Consider the following 17,059-nt stretch of genomic DNA (forward strand, 5'->3'; position numbering starts at 1 on the left):
TGCTCTTACTTGGACTAGTATATTGAATTAGTGATTATATTTCAAACTCCTGGCCTTTTACAGTCACTGTCAGTTTCACCCTGACAGCCAGAGTGAATTGCACTGTAAAAGCATCTCTTCAGCTCCACAGAGGCCTTTCCTGACAGCAGTTTGCACCTGCCAGTGTCCTGTGTGTGAGGGCAATACAATGAACAGCAATAATGAAACATTTTCAGTGAGGAACAGCTGAGCAAATGTACACAGAAAAAAGTATTTCTTCCAAAAAATATTTGTTTATATTTATGACCTGTTTTATGTCTGTTTCAAATTAGTCTTTTTTCCTGCTCCAGCACTCATGTTATTTATCTTTATTAGTTAGTGCTTGGAGGAACAGTAATATCCAGATATAGATTTGTTTCTATTTCCAAGCCATGAAGAAATTGTCAGGGGGAAAATCATACTCACCATTGACTCATAGATTTTGACCATTTTTGTCTTCTTCCACCAATGACTGCACCATTTAATCTCCTTTTTTTCCAAAACATTGCCAGTAAATCAGTTCACCGGTCATATAACCACATAGCTCCAACCTGACGTATAATTTTAGCAACAGTTCCACACGAGGAGGTCCAGGCCTGCTAAGGAAAAGTCTGCTTGGACTGTGTCTGAGCATGAGGGGATAAAGCTGTTGAGTAGAGACAGAGTGTGAGTGTTGAGATTAATGTTATAGTTTTAAATAACACAGACATTTGTTGTGCTTTATTAGAATTCCCATTCATCCCACACTCAACATGCAGCCTCTCAGTTAAAAATTTTCAGCTGAGCTTTTACCGCAACTTTGACTGTAGCTAGAATGCTTCTTTAGCTAAACTTAAGTATAACTTCAACCTGACCCTGAAACTACTGTACAGTATATGTGCATAAGACAACTTTATTCTCTATATTTGTAGAAACATACCAGTTTAATTGCTGATGTGGGTGGATTAAACTACAAACTCTGTGTAGTTTCACACCATATGCAGATGAAGAAATGAGGAATTTCCCTCCTGTCTGGCTTTTCATCTCAAGCTAAAACAACGTGTTTGTATTTATACCTACAAGCTTTTTTTCTTTTAAATTTTGTTAGGCTCTAATGTGTAACAAATCAGTTATTAATGAAGATTAGTAACTAGTTTGGTTTACAACCTACTCTTTACCTAGTTAGATGATCAATAAAGTTATTTGTTTCTGCCCCAGATTATTACTTATCAGATTAGAAAATATGGAGCTGAACATTTTAAATCTTTTTAAAGCAAACTGCTTCATGGAAGAAGTCATAATTTCTTTTAATGTAGTTAGATTAATTAGATTAAATGTATATAGAAAATTATACACTAAAGGAGGGCAGGAATTTTGTCAGTTATGCTCACATTTAAACTGGACTACAGGCAGGACATCCACACTGCCCAATCACCACTTTGCATTCTGCCAAATCTGCAGGATTTTTGTATGAATTTTTGTTCAGTGGAAGAAACTGACTTTCAACTGTCTCAATGGTTCTATCTCATTAAATTCCAAACATGATGCTTTGGTAGAACCATGAGATAAGTCTTTGAATAAAACTGTTCTCCAAATTATTTGTGTTTATCTTTCATGTGATGAAATGTTCTCTATAAATTGAATAATCCTTCTACAGAATCACCATTGTAAAATATCAGAGGGTTTCATGACCCTTAGAACTATGTTCTTATGCAGGTTCTTTTATGGGTCTCTCAAGGTAAGGTGGTCCCAAGGGAGGGGTACCATTAAAGACTTTTATAGAGGAACATCAGAGTCACCTTGTCTGGAAAAGGGGGAAGGGAGCACCCCTGTGGAGTGGGGCCAGAGGAGAACTTGCCATCAAGTACCTGTGACTGAGTCTGTGGACCTCGGATGCCACCTCAGTTCACCACCTGTGAGAAGGAAATTTGAGGTGGGTGGCAGGCAAAAGTGGGGGCCAGGTCGTGTCAATGCTTAGTGGCACAAACTGGCTCCATCGATGCGGAGAACAGAACATGCTGTAGGGATGGCTTTTCCATTCTGGGCGAAGAACACCTCAAATGTGTGTTTTTGGATGAGGATGGATGGATGGATGGATGGAATCAAGTCATATTTACTTATTTGTAAATGACCAATGCTAAACGTCTATTAATGTTTCTAATTCAGATAAAAATCGTCACAGGAGCTGTATTTCTGCAACAAGTAGGCTGATCTGTTATTAATCTTTACAAATGTTTCATTTCCCAGATAATTTACACGCTCACTTAAAATCTTAATAAAGGCCATACGGTCTACTTTCATTGTAATTCCGTCTTTCACTTCTAATGGATGGTACTTTGAAAGTTGATCCGGAAGCTGACGTGTATTATTGTGGGGGCTTTGACGGTCCTGGGTCTCCTCTCCCACTCTGCGGTTTCTGCTGGTCGCTGTCATCATGCAGGTGGAATCTGCGCAGTGTGCTTCAGCATAGGGATCTCCTACAAACACATCATCCTCACCGAGCTGCAGAACTCAGACAGAACACTGCACCGTGACAATCAAACCGATGTAGAGGAGCCAGTCATCAAGTCACAGGAAATAATCAACAAAGTGGATTTAGTTTTTTCTGCTTTCATTAATCTATACATATATCAGTTTCAGTTAAGATGATGACAGAGCTAGAATACTAATCGAAGAGGCATCGATCTGCTGGGATATCTACACACTGTTGTGTTTTTCCTGTCAAACTGTTTTTTCTCTCCTGGCGCAGTCCAACTCAGCGGGAGTCGCATAGGATGCCATTCAATCCTAAAGGAAGCGACCCTCGTAGCTTCACAGTCAACAGTCTCAAACAGAACAGAAAGACGTAAGCTTCCCACTGCGGACCTTTTCCGTTATAACACGCGACAGCGATGGATGAAAGCATTGCTAACGAGACGATCCCCGATCTGAAAGATTTAGAGGTGAAAATTGGCCGGAAGACCCCCGAGGGTTTGCTCAGGTGGATGCGGGAAGAGGCGTCTTCTCTCCGGGGAGAAGCAAAACTGACAATCCCTCACGACACCAGTAAGGATACGGGAAGGAAGAGTTTGGATGACAAGATTAGGAAACTGAAGATGGAGATGGTAAGAGTGCAGAACGGTGTGCGTCTGTGCGCGTGCGTCCACAAACTGCTGGATGTGAATCCGACTTGTTTGTGTCACTGAAGTCAGCGTATAGAGCTGTCACAGTGATGCAGCTTAATGGAGGCTGAGAATTTGATCCAGCTCTGCTCCACTGGACAGTGTTGTAAATATTTAAACCAGTGTCAGCAGAGTTTATCATTTCTCAAGTATAATGAAAACCATACATTAGTACATCACAAGCTCAGAGGAAAACAATCTATGCTACCAGAATGACTTTTTTTTTCTCTAGATTTACAAACATTAAATTCTGATTTTCTCATGTCTTGGGGCGATAATTATTTTTGAATCACTGATAATTAACGGATAATTAACTTTTACATAAAGTAGAAATAGAGTTAATTTTTCTGATGACCTCACTGAAAGCCATTTACTATCTTAACATTCAGTGTGTATCAAACCATGAAGCTCCACCTAACGTCTGCTGACAGTGGAGAGTGGATGACTACTGAGTTCTCTGTTTTTAAAAGAAACTCACTGAATCCTTCCTTTATGCCCCTTTTAAACAGCTTTCTTTTATTTTTCAACAAATTAGCTGCAGTTCTTAAGGAACCACTGCAACCTGTTCTCATTAAAACCTTAGTTATTGCACAGCAAGTCACGTTGCATGTTGCATTTGTATACCTTCTTACAGTTTTGCATAGTATTTCACTATTTACACTGAGAATATGATACTCTGCCCCGTACTTTCACTCTAACACTAATGATTTTGCCTGATTTTTTAACAATATAGAAAGATACAGCAGAAGCTTAAATAGTTTTAAATCACACATGACTATTGCCTGAAGTGTCTTTGCTAATGAGATTACATTGGCCATTAAGACAAGCCAGGTTTATTTGTATAGCACATTTCATGTACAAGACAATTCAAAGTGCTTAACATAGCACAATAAAAGCATTATAGTGGGATGCAGAGAAACTGTGAAAAGGAACATAAAAGAATATAAAGAGAAACAAATGATATTAAGATGTAATTAAAAGGGTGTGCAAATCATAAAATTATGTAAAATAAAATTAAAACAATTTAAAGCAAGCAACAGTCTTGTTAAGTTATACGATTCTGTGCAGACTGGTGCATGAAAAAAGAAATGTTTTTAACCTGGATTTAAAAGTGTCCATATTTAGTGAAAGTTAAGTCTCCACGTACAGTTTGTTCCACATGTTTGCAGCATAACAGCTAAATCCTGCTTCTTCTCCTTGTTTAGTCTAGACTCTGGTCTGGACTAGCTAACCTGAGACCTTGGATCTAATAGCCCTGCAAGGTTTAAAGACTCTTTATCACCCCTACAAGAAGCATGAGGGAAATAAGTCTCATACAAGCATTTCCACACTAGAGCAAACATCATTGTCAGGTTCAACAGGAACACAAAGTCCAGATAAGGAGGAAAGAGGGGTGGGTGCATGGCGCAGTAAACACTCTGCTTTCAGCCATGAGCCAGTGAGACTTTAGATGGAGACTGACATATGTTCTGTTAGTAACACAACAACACTTCTCCAAACCCTTTTCCCATTTCCTGGCTGGGTTTACTACAGTATAGTTAGAAAACAGTCATGGTTTACACTAAAGTGCATCCTAGTCATGGTTGCCATGGTTACAGTGAAACTACAATGAAAAGGCAGAAACATCCCTTGAATGGGTTAAAAAAATACTTGGTTAGAAGTGGTCAGGACTAAAATATATTCTTTTTACAAGGTAATCATCAGAAACATGGATGTCATTTTTTACCCTCACATGCAATTATATTCTCATATCAATGAGAGGATGCATAATATATAAACATAAATATAGGCCCTATCTACATTAACAATGTTAGTGTTAATTTTGTTTTAATTGTCTTGACTAATGTGAAGGCTTATTGTATCCACATTAATTCAAACTCCTCCACACCATGAAAACTACTGAATGTTGCAAAAAATGAATTGACTACCAAAGGCCTGCTGTCTTGTAATGAATTCACTTAGTTTCTATCATCAGATGGTTAGCACTCTGCTCACACTACTCTCTTTATAAACTTGTTATTTTTAACACCTTATCTCTTCTGTAGACACACCTCAGCTTTGGTAGTATACACATTATGACTGCTATTGTTTTGCACACATTGAATAATTGTCATATTCTTTCTTCTTGCCAAGGGCAAGGTTGTCCATTGTTTTCATAGGAGATTATTTCCACTGACCAGCAGCTGATTTGTCTCGTAAAACAATTATATCTCATTGTCTTGTTTACGCTACCCCATCTTTCTCCATGCAGTGAAGACCTGCATCACTCTGCAGTTGTTTTGTCCGCTCTGTGTTCATGTATGTAATACATTCCTGTGGTATGTGCAGGCGTGCACCCAGTCTGTGGTTGTGACATAGAGCACATGCAGCAACACATCCGAACTCCCAAACAAAGCAAGCTGTTCTTTGAGAAAGATGCTCCAAAACACATTGGTTACAGTAAAACATCCAAAACACATTATAAGTTTGGTCACATAGGAAATAGAAGCTTATATTACTCCAGGACTGTAAGACAAGTTCATAGTGGTGGAGGAACGTAAGACTGTAAACTCCCAAGGAAGAAACACTGTATTGCTTTTAGTTGCTATAAACAAACACCTTCCGAAGATTCACCAACCACTGTCATTTTTAATTTTTTTAGAAAGATGGCTTTTAAGTTTATATCTATGCTTTAATGCTTTTTAGCTTTTTATCTAAGACTTAGACAGGATATAAATCATCATATTGGCCTTTTTTAATCAGTTGTCATGACAGCTGTTTAATATCTTACCTGGAAAGCAACCAGGTGCACCAAACAAGTAGAACCATCTCCTATTAAAAGAAGCAAATTGTTGCACAGGGACAGCAGCTGAGCTTTGTACAGCAGTGAGAGGGTAGCAGTTAAATGTAAATTTTGGTCATCTAAAGCAAGCCCCACTAAAAACAAATCAATAAAAAGAAGTTAATGCAATTGGATTTTGATTAAGTTGCAACAGCTTGAATTTGTTGCTTGAACTGATTATAGAGATTTTTTTTAAAGTAAGCATTTAAAAGTGGCTGTTTCTGCCAATCGTCTCAACAAATGAGATTTGTTAGTAGGGGTAGTTATCATTCAGCTCTGCTGGGATGGTACGATGACAGAGAGGAGTGATTGGGATGAAGAGCCTTTTCCTAATGCAGGAAGTGAAACTTGAAGCACAGATCCAGGCTCGTTTGAGTGCTTGGTTGTTTCATTCATTGGGAGAGTAGTGTGTTGTAATGAGAGTGCAAAAGAAGAGACGTGAGCATTGCACTTTCATCACAAATCTGCTTAGTAAGATGTACAGCAATGCATGTGCCGAGTGTCTGCAGTGATACTAAATGGAAAAGCTCACGTGTACACACAGTTTTGCTCACAGTCTAGCAAAGTCAGTAGATGTGTGTGTGCATGTGTTTAAGACTTTGCACCATGCTGTGATAAGCCCATTAGATCCACATTAAGAGGCAGAGTGTTATGAAAAATATCATCTTTTTCTGTGTATTTGTGTTTTGTGAATCTTTTTGTTTCTTCCTTATCTGTTACTTTGTAAACAAAGCAGCTTATGTGTGGCTCTAAGATTATAAGATAAAGCTTTTGTGCTATGTTGTCAGGGTTTCACTACCACTATTAAAATTCTTTCTGCTTTTTTGCTACGTGCCTTACATATGCTTGACTAGAAACAAGTGTACTTCCTAAATAAAACATCTAAAAACATCTGAACTTGCTGCTTATGCAGCAGGAAACAGAAGAGAGTCATCTAAACTCTTGGATAAAACCCTTAAGTTGATTATTATTACGTAACTGATAATGGACACATTTTGGTTTCACATAATGAGCAAGAATCTCTACTGCTTATCGCAAAATCTCAACAACCAGTGATTTTGCAGATGATTTTTTTGTGCTCCCATTTGTGTAGTTTTATTATCAAGCTGTCTAATTAAAGGCATGCTCTCCAGTGATCTGAACAGATTAGCTTGATTGGGAAACTCCTCCATGACAGAAGACTGACAATCAGTCAAACCACCCCACATATACACACACAAACCTTTATAGGCAGCCAAGTATATTTTATTTATGATCAGGAACTGCATCTTAAGCTGGAGGACAAATCATGTGTTTCTCTCGAGGTGTGTCTGCTTTTGTCTATGTGTCCTTTTTTGTTCTCTGTAGCTTTCCCCTGTCAAAATCAAGTCTGTATGATCCCATTCTGTCCTCTCTGTCTGCTTGTCGTTTCACAGATGTCACAGTCAGGGTACAGTTTTGTCATTTAAAGTCATTGCCAAAAGACCTGCAGCTCTTTTATTCTTCCATCACGCTCACAGCCCTTTTGTTTTGTCCTGCTATTTGCAGCTATAGCTAGGCCTGAAATGACTGAGCCATGAGGGAAAACATATCCTGGTTTCTTGTTTTTCTTCAGTGATAGTGTGCTGTCACTTAAATGTTTGCATAGCTTTATATAAATAAATAAATAAATAAAAGTTGGATAGCAGTGATTGGTCATCTTTTTCAGCTATCTTGCAATGGAGTTGGATTTTTTTTCAAAATGTGCAAGATCACAATCCATAAAGAATCTATCTTGGCAAGCTCCAAGTTCAGCATCTGTGGCCAAATGAAAAGAGTCTGAATCAATTAGCTGCTTGTTCTGTTAGCCAGAATAAGAAAGTGGCTTCTTTGGGTGACTACACTGAACAATGACAGTTTCTATTCACTGACTGGCTTTGATTATTGCATTTTTTCTGCTTCCCTCAAGGGCTTTTAATAAACACTTTAAAAATGAACTTTTAATGCAACATAGCAAAAAGGTAGTGAAGATGCATATGTGGATATTTTGCACAAGATTCAGGGGTAAGTGGAGAAAGATGGTCTGCTGAGGGTCCAATTGAGACTGGAGTGACTCCTCAAGGACACCTGCTGACGACCTGAGTTAGACTGGGAAGGTGAAACAGCAGACAGACACTGGGGGTTACGGGAGAAAGAGTGTGTGTTTATATTGCTGGTGTATGAGATAACTAATGTCCCAGCTGGCAGTGATTCAGCAATCTGTTCAGAAACTGTATGACATTGGGAGGCTGGTAATGCCATATGGGAGAGTCTGCGTCACAGATCACGCTTCAGCTGACTGTTTTATCAGCGCTGCTATAATATTGTTACTGCTCTCTGCATCTCTGCTGGCCTTGATGTAGCTGTGCGAACGTCTTTCGGTGGTGTGTGGCTTGCATTAACTTTATTGTCCTGATTATCTTGATTGACTGCCCTTTAGAAGGTTATTTATTTATTTATTTAGGGTGAGTTTATTTGCCTGATTGATAAACCAAATGATTTGGCAAGTGTCTTTCGTAAGAGGTACCATTTTCTTATCAGCAGAAAAATTTTAAATAATTATCATTTTGAAGGCTTTTTTTCTTCTTTTAAAATTACAATCACAGACATATTGTAAGTGACAAGTAAAGTAATTTTTCAGTCTCCTATGATTCTACTAGATGATGCTTCATGTCTGAACTGAGGAGCTAAAATCAGTTTGGCTGAGTACTGACCTCTCCTAAAATGAGAAAAGATTATTAACAATGTTTCTGTCCTATAGACTGTAGTCCTGGACCCTAAGTTCAGCTCCCATCATGTCTCCCATCATGAAAATCCCAGTTTAGCCTTTTTCTGTGGACAATGATCTTTTTTTAAATATAATGATAATGTCATTGCACAATTAATTGCATAATTAAATGAGCATTAAAGTAATGAAAATTGATGAAGATTAATAAAATGCCTTCAGGAATACTATGCAAGACAAAGTTGACATGACTGAAAACAGGATGGATTTTATTTTTGACACAAAGAGGCTTATAAAAATGATTTGGCATGTTTTTACAATTAATTCATACAAGAAAACTTAAAGGTAAACAAATTTCAAATGACATAAGACTCTAATCTGCCCACATTCCTGCTCCATTTTAATTTCTCAACAACATTTTCTTGGAGATTGGATTAAGTTTGCAACAAGCAAGTAGTTCCATCCTAAGCAGCCTTCAGATCTGTCATACCTCATTTAAATTCTGAGGTGTGCCAGCATCATGGATTTAGTTGATCTATACGCTCACGTAGGCACCAGTCAGTTCAGCAGTGGAGTTTTCACAGACTGGTGGAGCAGAGCTTCATTAACATTGTGCCACCTCAGCGCTGACAGGCACAGAGTTACTTTTATGGCTGCCCTCATTACACACCCAGTCACCACCAGCCAAAACCTCAACTCTGAGCCCCACCCCAAATGTCTGTGAGCCAGAACGACAGCTGGTTTTGAGCCACGCATGCAGTCTTCTGGCAGAAAGCCGTGGCAATGTTTTGTGGTAATTCTTTATGTGATCATACAGTTTGATATGTGTTTCATTGGCAGTACAGATGTATGGATAGGCAAATTTACTTCTAGTCCAACAGGTGCTTTTACTTGATTTTCATTAACCTTCCTCCTGTTGTTAGAGCTGTGTCTGCAGGTATATTTTAGTGTTACTCTTGCATTATCATATTCACACCACACTGACCAATGCTCATTTCTCAAATAGTGATAAAATGCTTGATGGTGAAAACTTGACACTCTTTCAAAGCTGATGTGTGCCACTGTGCCCCTTGTGGTCATAAATTGTGGAACAACTGACAAACCAAATGGGGATTTTTCCTTCTTAATTGCATTTTTTTTCTCTCTCTCTTTTTCTTTAATCTGAGTCACATGGAGGCATGAACCAAAGGAAAGTCGGAAAATAATTCAACTCAACTTTCTTATTTTAACACCCTGTTTGGAAACCACTGATCTCTATCAGCTTCCAACTGCGTGGCTTGTTTAGCCACAGCTGAGAAAGGTGAGGGAAACCCAAACCAGACTAAATTTTCCAAAATAATTTCTTCATGCAGCCAATGGTGCTGGACTCAATGATGACAAAGGCAAACTACAGTACCAACTTTATAGATGATGCTTACTTTTGCACATATTTCAATGCTATGTTTTCTGTGTCTGGAGGAAAATAGTAGCAGTACACAAAAATGTCATCAGGTCAGAGAGCAAAGATAATCACTTCATGAAAGAGTGTGTGATTCAGTGACATCTAGCAGCTGAGAGAGAAGTAGCCACTGACAACAATAGACAAAGATCTGTTCTGGACTACTGTGGAGATTTTGCTTCTTTATGTTGACTTGCAGGAGTGATCCTCCAAGTCTGACAGCTGCAGTTACAATTATGTTTAGAAATGTTTCTAATTAAAAAGACTTTATGATTTTGAATGCAGACTTGCAGAGTAATTGTTTTGTGTGAGATCACTACTTTTACTTGAGTAAAGATTTAGTTTAGAAAACTAAGCTACGGTTATCGTGAGAAAGAAGTGACAGAAGTCCTGGGCAAGTTAGATCAAATGAATGAATGGAGGAAAGCGAGGAATGCTAATAAATGAAGGCCTTCAGAGCAGTTAACTGCAATGACAAGCTTATATCATCAGGTTGAACTTTGAATGTCGGTGCCATATATCACCTTTTGGTCGGCACTCTGCAGCAGACGTCTGCAAATGTATTCAGGAGAGGAATTTTCCATGACCACACAGTCTTTTCCCTTTTTCTTTCTTTCATTAATGGTTTTCACCCTCCCTCCCACACATCACATTAGAGGATTTCAAGAGCTGTTATTTCTGCTGTGAATATTACTTTTTTTGTCAACCAAATGTAGTCATGAATAAACAAACTTTGCTGCAGTTTTTACCATCTTCAGAGACTTTAAAAAGCAGTTTAAAGCCATTAATGGGTCATACTTTCCACTGTGTCTAGTTTTCATCAGTCTGAAGAGCCAGTTTATTGCCATCTGCGAGCCTGTTTATTCTCCACCTTTGCTTTGATGCCCATTTTTAGTGTTATAGAGTCCACCGGCCAATGTCGTTTTTTTTTTTTTTTTAAGCTTATTTCCAATTAAGGTAATCTGCGAATGTTTAATAGCAGTTTTATGGTATTTGCATACATTTCTCTAGCTAAAGCTGACTGTATCAATAAATCACTGTCTGGTTAATCCCCAGATACAATCATTAAGTTCTCGTGTACTTTGCGCTGCATAGAGGTGTGGTTACCACTCTTACCTCATGCCAAACAGGTTTCTAGTTATTAACCTGTCCAGTAACTTCTGATTTTCCCTCTTTTTTGTGTTCACAGGATCACTTGCGTTCAGTGGATGTAAAAATTCTGCATCAGCTGCTGGCTGTTCATGAGGGCATTGAGGCAGTGAAATGGCTAATGGAGGAGCGCAGCACGCTCACCAGCCGCTGCAGCAGCCTGACCAGCAGCCAGTACAGCATGGGCGAGGGCCCAGACACCTCTTGGAGAGGTTCTTGGAGCAGCCTGCAGGACCCAACTAATGACAAACTGGATAACATCTCCATTGGCAGCTACCTTGACACCCTGGCAGATGACATGGATGAGTACTGCCCTTCCAGCTCAGAGTCTGTCATCTGCTCCACCACACCACTGGCTTCAGAAGCTGCTGCTGGAGGTCGCACAACAGGAGGGTCCGGGGCCACAGTGACAGTGGCTGGAACAGGACCTGGAGTGGGGATTCGATCAAGTAGTGGGGCTGGGAGTGGGATTCTGTCTGTGATAAATGACAGTGGGCATGGAAAAGAGGTGAGAAGTGGGTCTGGTATTACAGTTAGCCCTGCTCTTTTTGGGTCTGCTATGAGTGGAACTGGAACTGTCAAAACAGCAGTTTCTTCCAGTTCTCCTAAAGCCAAAGCAGAGAGGCTTAAGCAAGACACTCCGGTCTGGACCAAGCCTGCAGATACAGATAAGGGAAGCCCAATTTTTAAGAACAATACTGAAAAGCAAGCTATTAAAGCTAATGGCATTTTGGAAAAACCAATAACACAAAAAGGCAGTCCAACACACCCAGGTCTTAGCGAAAAACTCGGAACCAGCCAGAGCCCCAAGCCCAAACCTTATAAGAATGGAAAGATTGACTTGGATTCATGCAAAATGAACGGCAAAATGCATCTGGAGTATGATGCTCACTGGCGCTGGGTGCAGTCACAAGAGGATGTTACATTTTTGTAAGGAAGATAATCACAGAGCAGTTGATAGGCACTAATGCTACTTCTGCAACATCAAAGACCAGATCATTGAAAGTTCCCAGGGAAAAGGGTGAACTGGTGTGTAAAATGCACATTTTGGGACTTTCCTCAGAGAAAGACATTGTGTTTGATAGACATGTTTACCTGTATTCCCTCTTGGAACTACACTAAATCTCCAAAAAGCATTGATGTCAATATTACGATGGATGCACATGACCGGATTTTGTCCATTTTCAGTAAAACAGTGTTGCCTCACACAAATGAAAGAAAATCCATTTTAAAATCCTGTCAGTTTTTCTCAGGGTCCATTTGGCATGGCCTAATTTTAGTTTATTTCATGTTTAATTTAAATTTCCTTTGGAATTAAAGTGACCTGATCTCTCAGAGAACTGAAGATGATTCAAATAGACTGATGTTTAAACTTAAAATGAACTATTGAATGGACTTGAAGTGTGACCCCCTTTTTTACTTTTTCTGCTTTAGGATCTACTTATGATCAGTTACCTTTTACAGACTATTCTGCATTTTGTGGACCCTCTATAAAAGTGGTTCAAAGCCTTATTTAAAAAGTTTTATCCCTTAAATCAAATTATTATTAACCCTGAGGGGGAAAGTTCTAGGCAGTTAAAATAAGAAAATTATTTCATGTGTTGTTTCATTTGAACGATTATCAGAGCAGAATTTCTGTTATTACTCTTCAGATTCGTCTCAGGATGATTTGAAAAGGTCCTGACCCTTGGTTCAGAAATGAGTGATAAAGCCAAATTTACTATATTTAGGATAATAGCAATAGTACACAACCAAACTCTCCTTCTCTAATTTAAGTCCTTAAAAATTAATTGTATACTTACTTATGTGACGTAAACCTGAACCCCCAGTGGTTAGACAGATCTACTTAATGATGAAATATAAACAAAAAAATACAAGTATTAAACACTGAAATTTGTGACTGTGTGTTATCCCCTCATCAACATTCGATTCTGTTAATGATATAGATGACAAAGCACTGAGGATAGTAAAGGTTTAACATAAAAATAATATACCACTATAAGCCTTTGTGTCTTTGTGGTGTTAAATGTCAGTGCAGCCTTCTGCAATACTGTATATTCACTGAATTAATGAATAACTACTCTGTGCATCTGGCAATAGTTGTGACTAGTTGTATGCAAATGCAGAAAATGGCTACATTTTTTTTCTTTTGTTTTTATCTGTTATGGTGACCTGTGTTAGTTTTATTTAATGCAGTTGTGCCTGATTATTGTGTAAACCTTAACAACAAAAGTCAGTTTGTTCCCTCAAATTACTGCACTGTTATGATAATCTGAATATTTTCACTAAGTTTTGTTCCTCAGCCTCAGCTTGTGTGTACAACTGACTTAGACCAACAACCTGTGGGCTCCTGAGTGTCAGCTGGTAAATGTTTTATGCAGGTTGAATGGATGTTGCATGACCAAACACTTGACAAGAAAAGCAATATTTTTCAAAGTCTGGATACTGGCTCACATAAGCAGCCTCTTTTAGCAAATAAAATCTAATAATAATGTCTGTTCCTCAATAGATGGAAACATGACTAGTGGGGAAATAGTGTGTGTCTATGTGTGTGTGAATTAGAAAGACAGATTCATGCATTCTATCATCCCGATGAGCACAGCTGGCCTATCAGAGCCGGATAAGAATAGACGAGTCCCAGTGGTTTTTAAATGGTGTTTGGCTCATTCATCATAATGTTACTAATTCTCCTGCCAGTCTGCAGCTATTCATGTTAATGGTGAAAGGGAAGCAAACCACATCTATTAAATAGAGGGGAATATTTTACATTATCTGTGCATACTGTTTAGGTTATCATCAAGCTTCTCATAAACTTTTAATAAGATGTTACTCAGCCAAATTTCTTTTGTGTTAGTCCTAACATTTCTACCAAAATAAAAGTTTTGCTAGCTTATGTTTTAGTCAGGTAGAGTCAGTTGTGGTTCACTGGAAACCTAAAGTTTCACCTTTCTCACTTTAAACAATAATTTTTTTTATTGAGCCACCCAACTTGTTGCAACAGTGGGGAGTTTTTGTGTTTGTGTTTGTATGTAGACATGCAGTTAAGTAAGGGACAACAGTTACTCAGATATGACAATTCTGTGGATTCAAACAGAGGTAACTAGGAACTACCTGCAGCTTCTCATTTTCCTTGTTGTCAACTTTTAAAGAGACTTATCACTGGCATATTTAATTCATTACAACTTATGTTAGGTTATTAGCTAGCTATGCTTCAGGAAGTATGTAAAAGAGTCTTAAATATGCTGTAGCTAAATGGTACCAAAAATCTGCAAAAATCTAAAGTGAAAGCTACAGTCTTCCCAACAAAATTAGCCTTCAGAAGTTTAGGAAATTTGTTCACAGTCATAAAATGTCGGGGGAGTTGTTGGGATACAAAACTGTTGATAGATTATGTCATATGCTAATGAGCATGTTATGCTAATATGCTCATTAGCATATGCGTAAGGTGCATGCGCTAATTGTGTTTACATTCTGCTGCCTTTTTTCGGCAGACGTCAGCCCTCTGAAATGGTTTCTTTCCTTCCTAATGTCTACAAAACATTGAGGATATTTGACATTTTGTACAATGTCAAAGTGAATCTAAAATCCATAATAACTTTTACAGGTGAACTTTGGTAAACTTTGACCTTCTCTCAACTTTTAAATCCACAATCAACTTTTTAATGTTTAAGGTTGCATTTCATAACAAGCTGTTCTCTTAACAAGATGATAAACAACAAAAAACAAACACAACAAGTTTATGAACCATGGACTGACCACTAAATGTTCTGGTTCCTGTACCTTGTATCTTAACAGTCCTCTTCATCATACTGTTCACATTTAGACATCATTATACCAAAAGGATGCTGAAGACAAGTTTATTGACATTTTATCTTGAGGTATACCCATCACTGTTGTTAGGTTTTGTTTCAGTAAATTATTTGTGATGAAGGAATTATCATCACACAATTCTACTGAAATGTCCTACATTCATGATAAAATATCAGTGTACCCTCAACCTTTACATTTTCTGCAAATTTCACCCAAAAGTTGAATATCCCTAACTTTGAGTGACTAAAATGTGAGCAATATGTTAACCTTAAGTTATTACAACACTGCCACTGTGCACTGCCCATATCCTAATTTTGAAACTGCAATGTTGGCTAACTTTTAACTAGTGTTTCTTTTTAATCTATATTTTCATGGAATGAAGAAATGAAGTGGACATTTGAAAAGAAACAGAGTAACCTCTATCTGGGTAACAAACCACAAAATGTTTGCGTATGTGAAACTCCTTTGTGTCTGTTAGCTGCTGAGTGGTCAACGTCAATGTGCTGCTATTCTGTCCCTTGCCGAGAAGGAAACAGAGGTTTGCCTGCAGCAGGAGAGTAAGATCTCATGGGAATATACTAGCAGAGATATAGTTTTTCTTTTTTTTTCCCAAAATAATAATTTAAGTGTGTTCTAAAAGCCCCTTTAAGTGTCACTAAAAGGCTCTGACAAGTAACTTTTGAGATGTTGCTCAGCTGTTTTTGGTAAATAATCAGCAGAATTTAGTCAATTGCTGATTAAAAACAAACCAAGACTGCTTGTATCAATGTAGAACAATTACTGGTTGTCATTGTGAACTTGGTGTTACCTACAATCAGCCTATTTCCTTTTTGTGTTCTGTGTGCTTCTCTTAAGAGTTTCCCCCTTTTGTCTCTGTAGCAGCAATTTGATGTTAAACTCAACATCTATTCATTTGAGCCAGTGAAGTGTTCCCTCTCTCCTCCTCCTGCTTTTCTTGTCATCCTACTTTTCACCACCATAGTGATTTGATGGAAATGCTCAGTTTGTGCCAACAAACACATCATGTGTGCACAATGCCCTCTCACTACAGACAGCTCCATAAAAGTAGAACCACAGAAACAGTGACTGGAGACAAGCAAGGAAAACCGAGCTTAAACTTTCGAAATCTTGGAAAAATAGGAGGACTTTCTACTATTTTCTCAATGTGAATAAAAACATTATATTCTGCCAAATCTGTGTACAATATAGATTTTAACCTCAATACAGACTGGAACTCCCAACCTGTGTTGTAAAGCAGTATTACATCCTCAAAAACCTGTCTGCTCTGCGACTTTGTGGATTTCTTCCCAAATGAGCTGAGACATATGGAAAAAGCAGTGCAGGGAACAGGCCTGTAAAACTCATTACAACAGCCTAGTGTGTCCTTCTGAAGATATCCTGGAGCCCATGATGATTTAATATGTTTTTACTAGCAAGTCCAGTTTAAAATTGGAATATGAACATAGTTTAAACTCAAATCTTTGGCAGAGATTTAATGAGTGCTGACAGTCTAGGTGCCAGGAGGAGCTGCTTGTGCTGTGAATGTTTTTGGTAGGGGCATATTTGGCATTCCCATGGAAAAACAATAGATATATTTCTAAAGCCTCCACTTATATCAGCAAAGCTGATATACGGGTCTGCTCTTTCTGTATTTTTCGAGGGTATGAATGCAAACACAACAGGGCTCACAAGTTCCCTGAAATGCATCAGCTGTATCCGCTTGATGTCCAGGGTTTATGAGATGTCCAGTGCATGATGCATTTGCCTGTGCTTCAGATACCTACACCCTCAGGCTATTCTGGGCACAAGATAAATAGCATGATTACGTAGATGAGTGGATATCCACATGAACGAGGTTGCCATGACGATAGGGCTGTGCAGGCACCAGCACTTGGACAGCATATAACTATGTTTACAACAGTGCCAATAGCAGCAGAGCAGTGCACTGTGGATGACGGCAG

At 38.4% G+C, this 17,059-nt stretch overlaps 1 protein-coding gene across 1 annotated transcript; it reads left to right on the forward strand.

The window, feature by feature from the left end:
- The first annotated feature begins 2,433 nt into the window (after positions 1-2,433).
- lurap1 (leucine rich adaptor protein 1) lies at positions 2,434-15,278 on the forward strand. Its single transcript, XM_042007337.1, has 2 exons — positions 2,434-3,101; positions 11,329-15,278. The coding sequence occupies exons 1-2, from the start codon at positions 2,889-2,891 to the stop codon at positions 12,220-12,222; spliced, it is 1,107 nt and encodes a 368-aa protein (XP_041863271.1). The 5' UTR covers positions 2,434-2,888; the 3' UTR covers positions 12,223-15,278.
- Positions 15,279-17,059: the final 1,781 nt, after the last annotated feature.

Source organism: Melanotaenia boesemani, chromosome 14 (assembly GCF_017639745.1).
Source record: "Melanotaenia boesemani isolate fMelBoe1 chromosome 14, fMelBoe1.pri, whole genome shotgun sequence".
Lineage (NCBI taxonomy): Eukaryota > Metazoa > Chordata > Actinopteri > Atheriniformes > Melanotaeniidae > Melanotaenia > Melanotaenia boesemani.

Bases quoted from the DNA above. Each gene is read 5' to 3' on its own strand.
- lurap1 (XM_042007337.1), top strand. From the start codon at position 2,889: ATGGATGAAAGCATTGCTAACGAGACGATCCCCGATCTGAAAGATTTA. The intron at 3,102-11,328 runs GTAAGAGTGCAG...TTGTGTTCACAG, and splicing joins GGAAACTGAAGATGGAGATG to GATCACTTGCGTTCAGTGGA.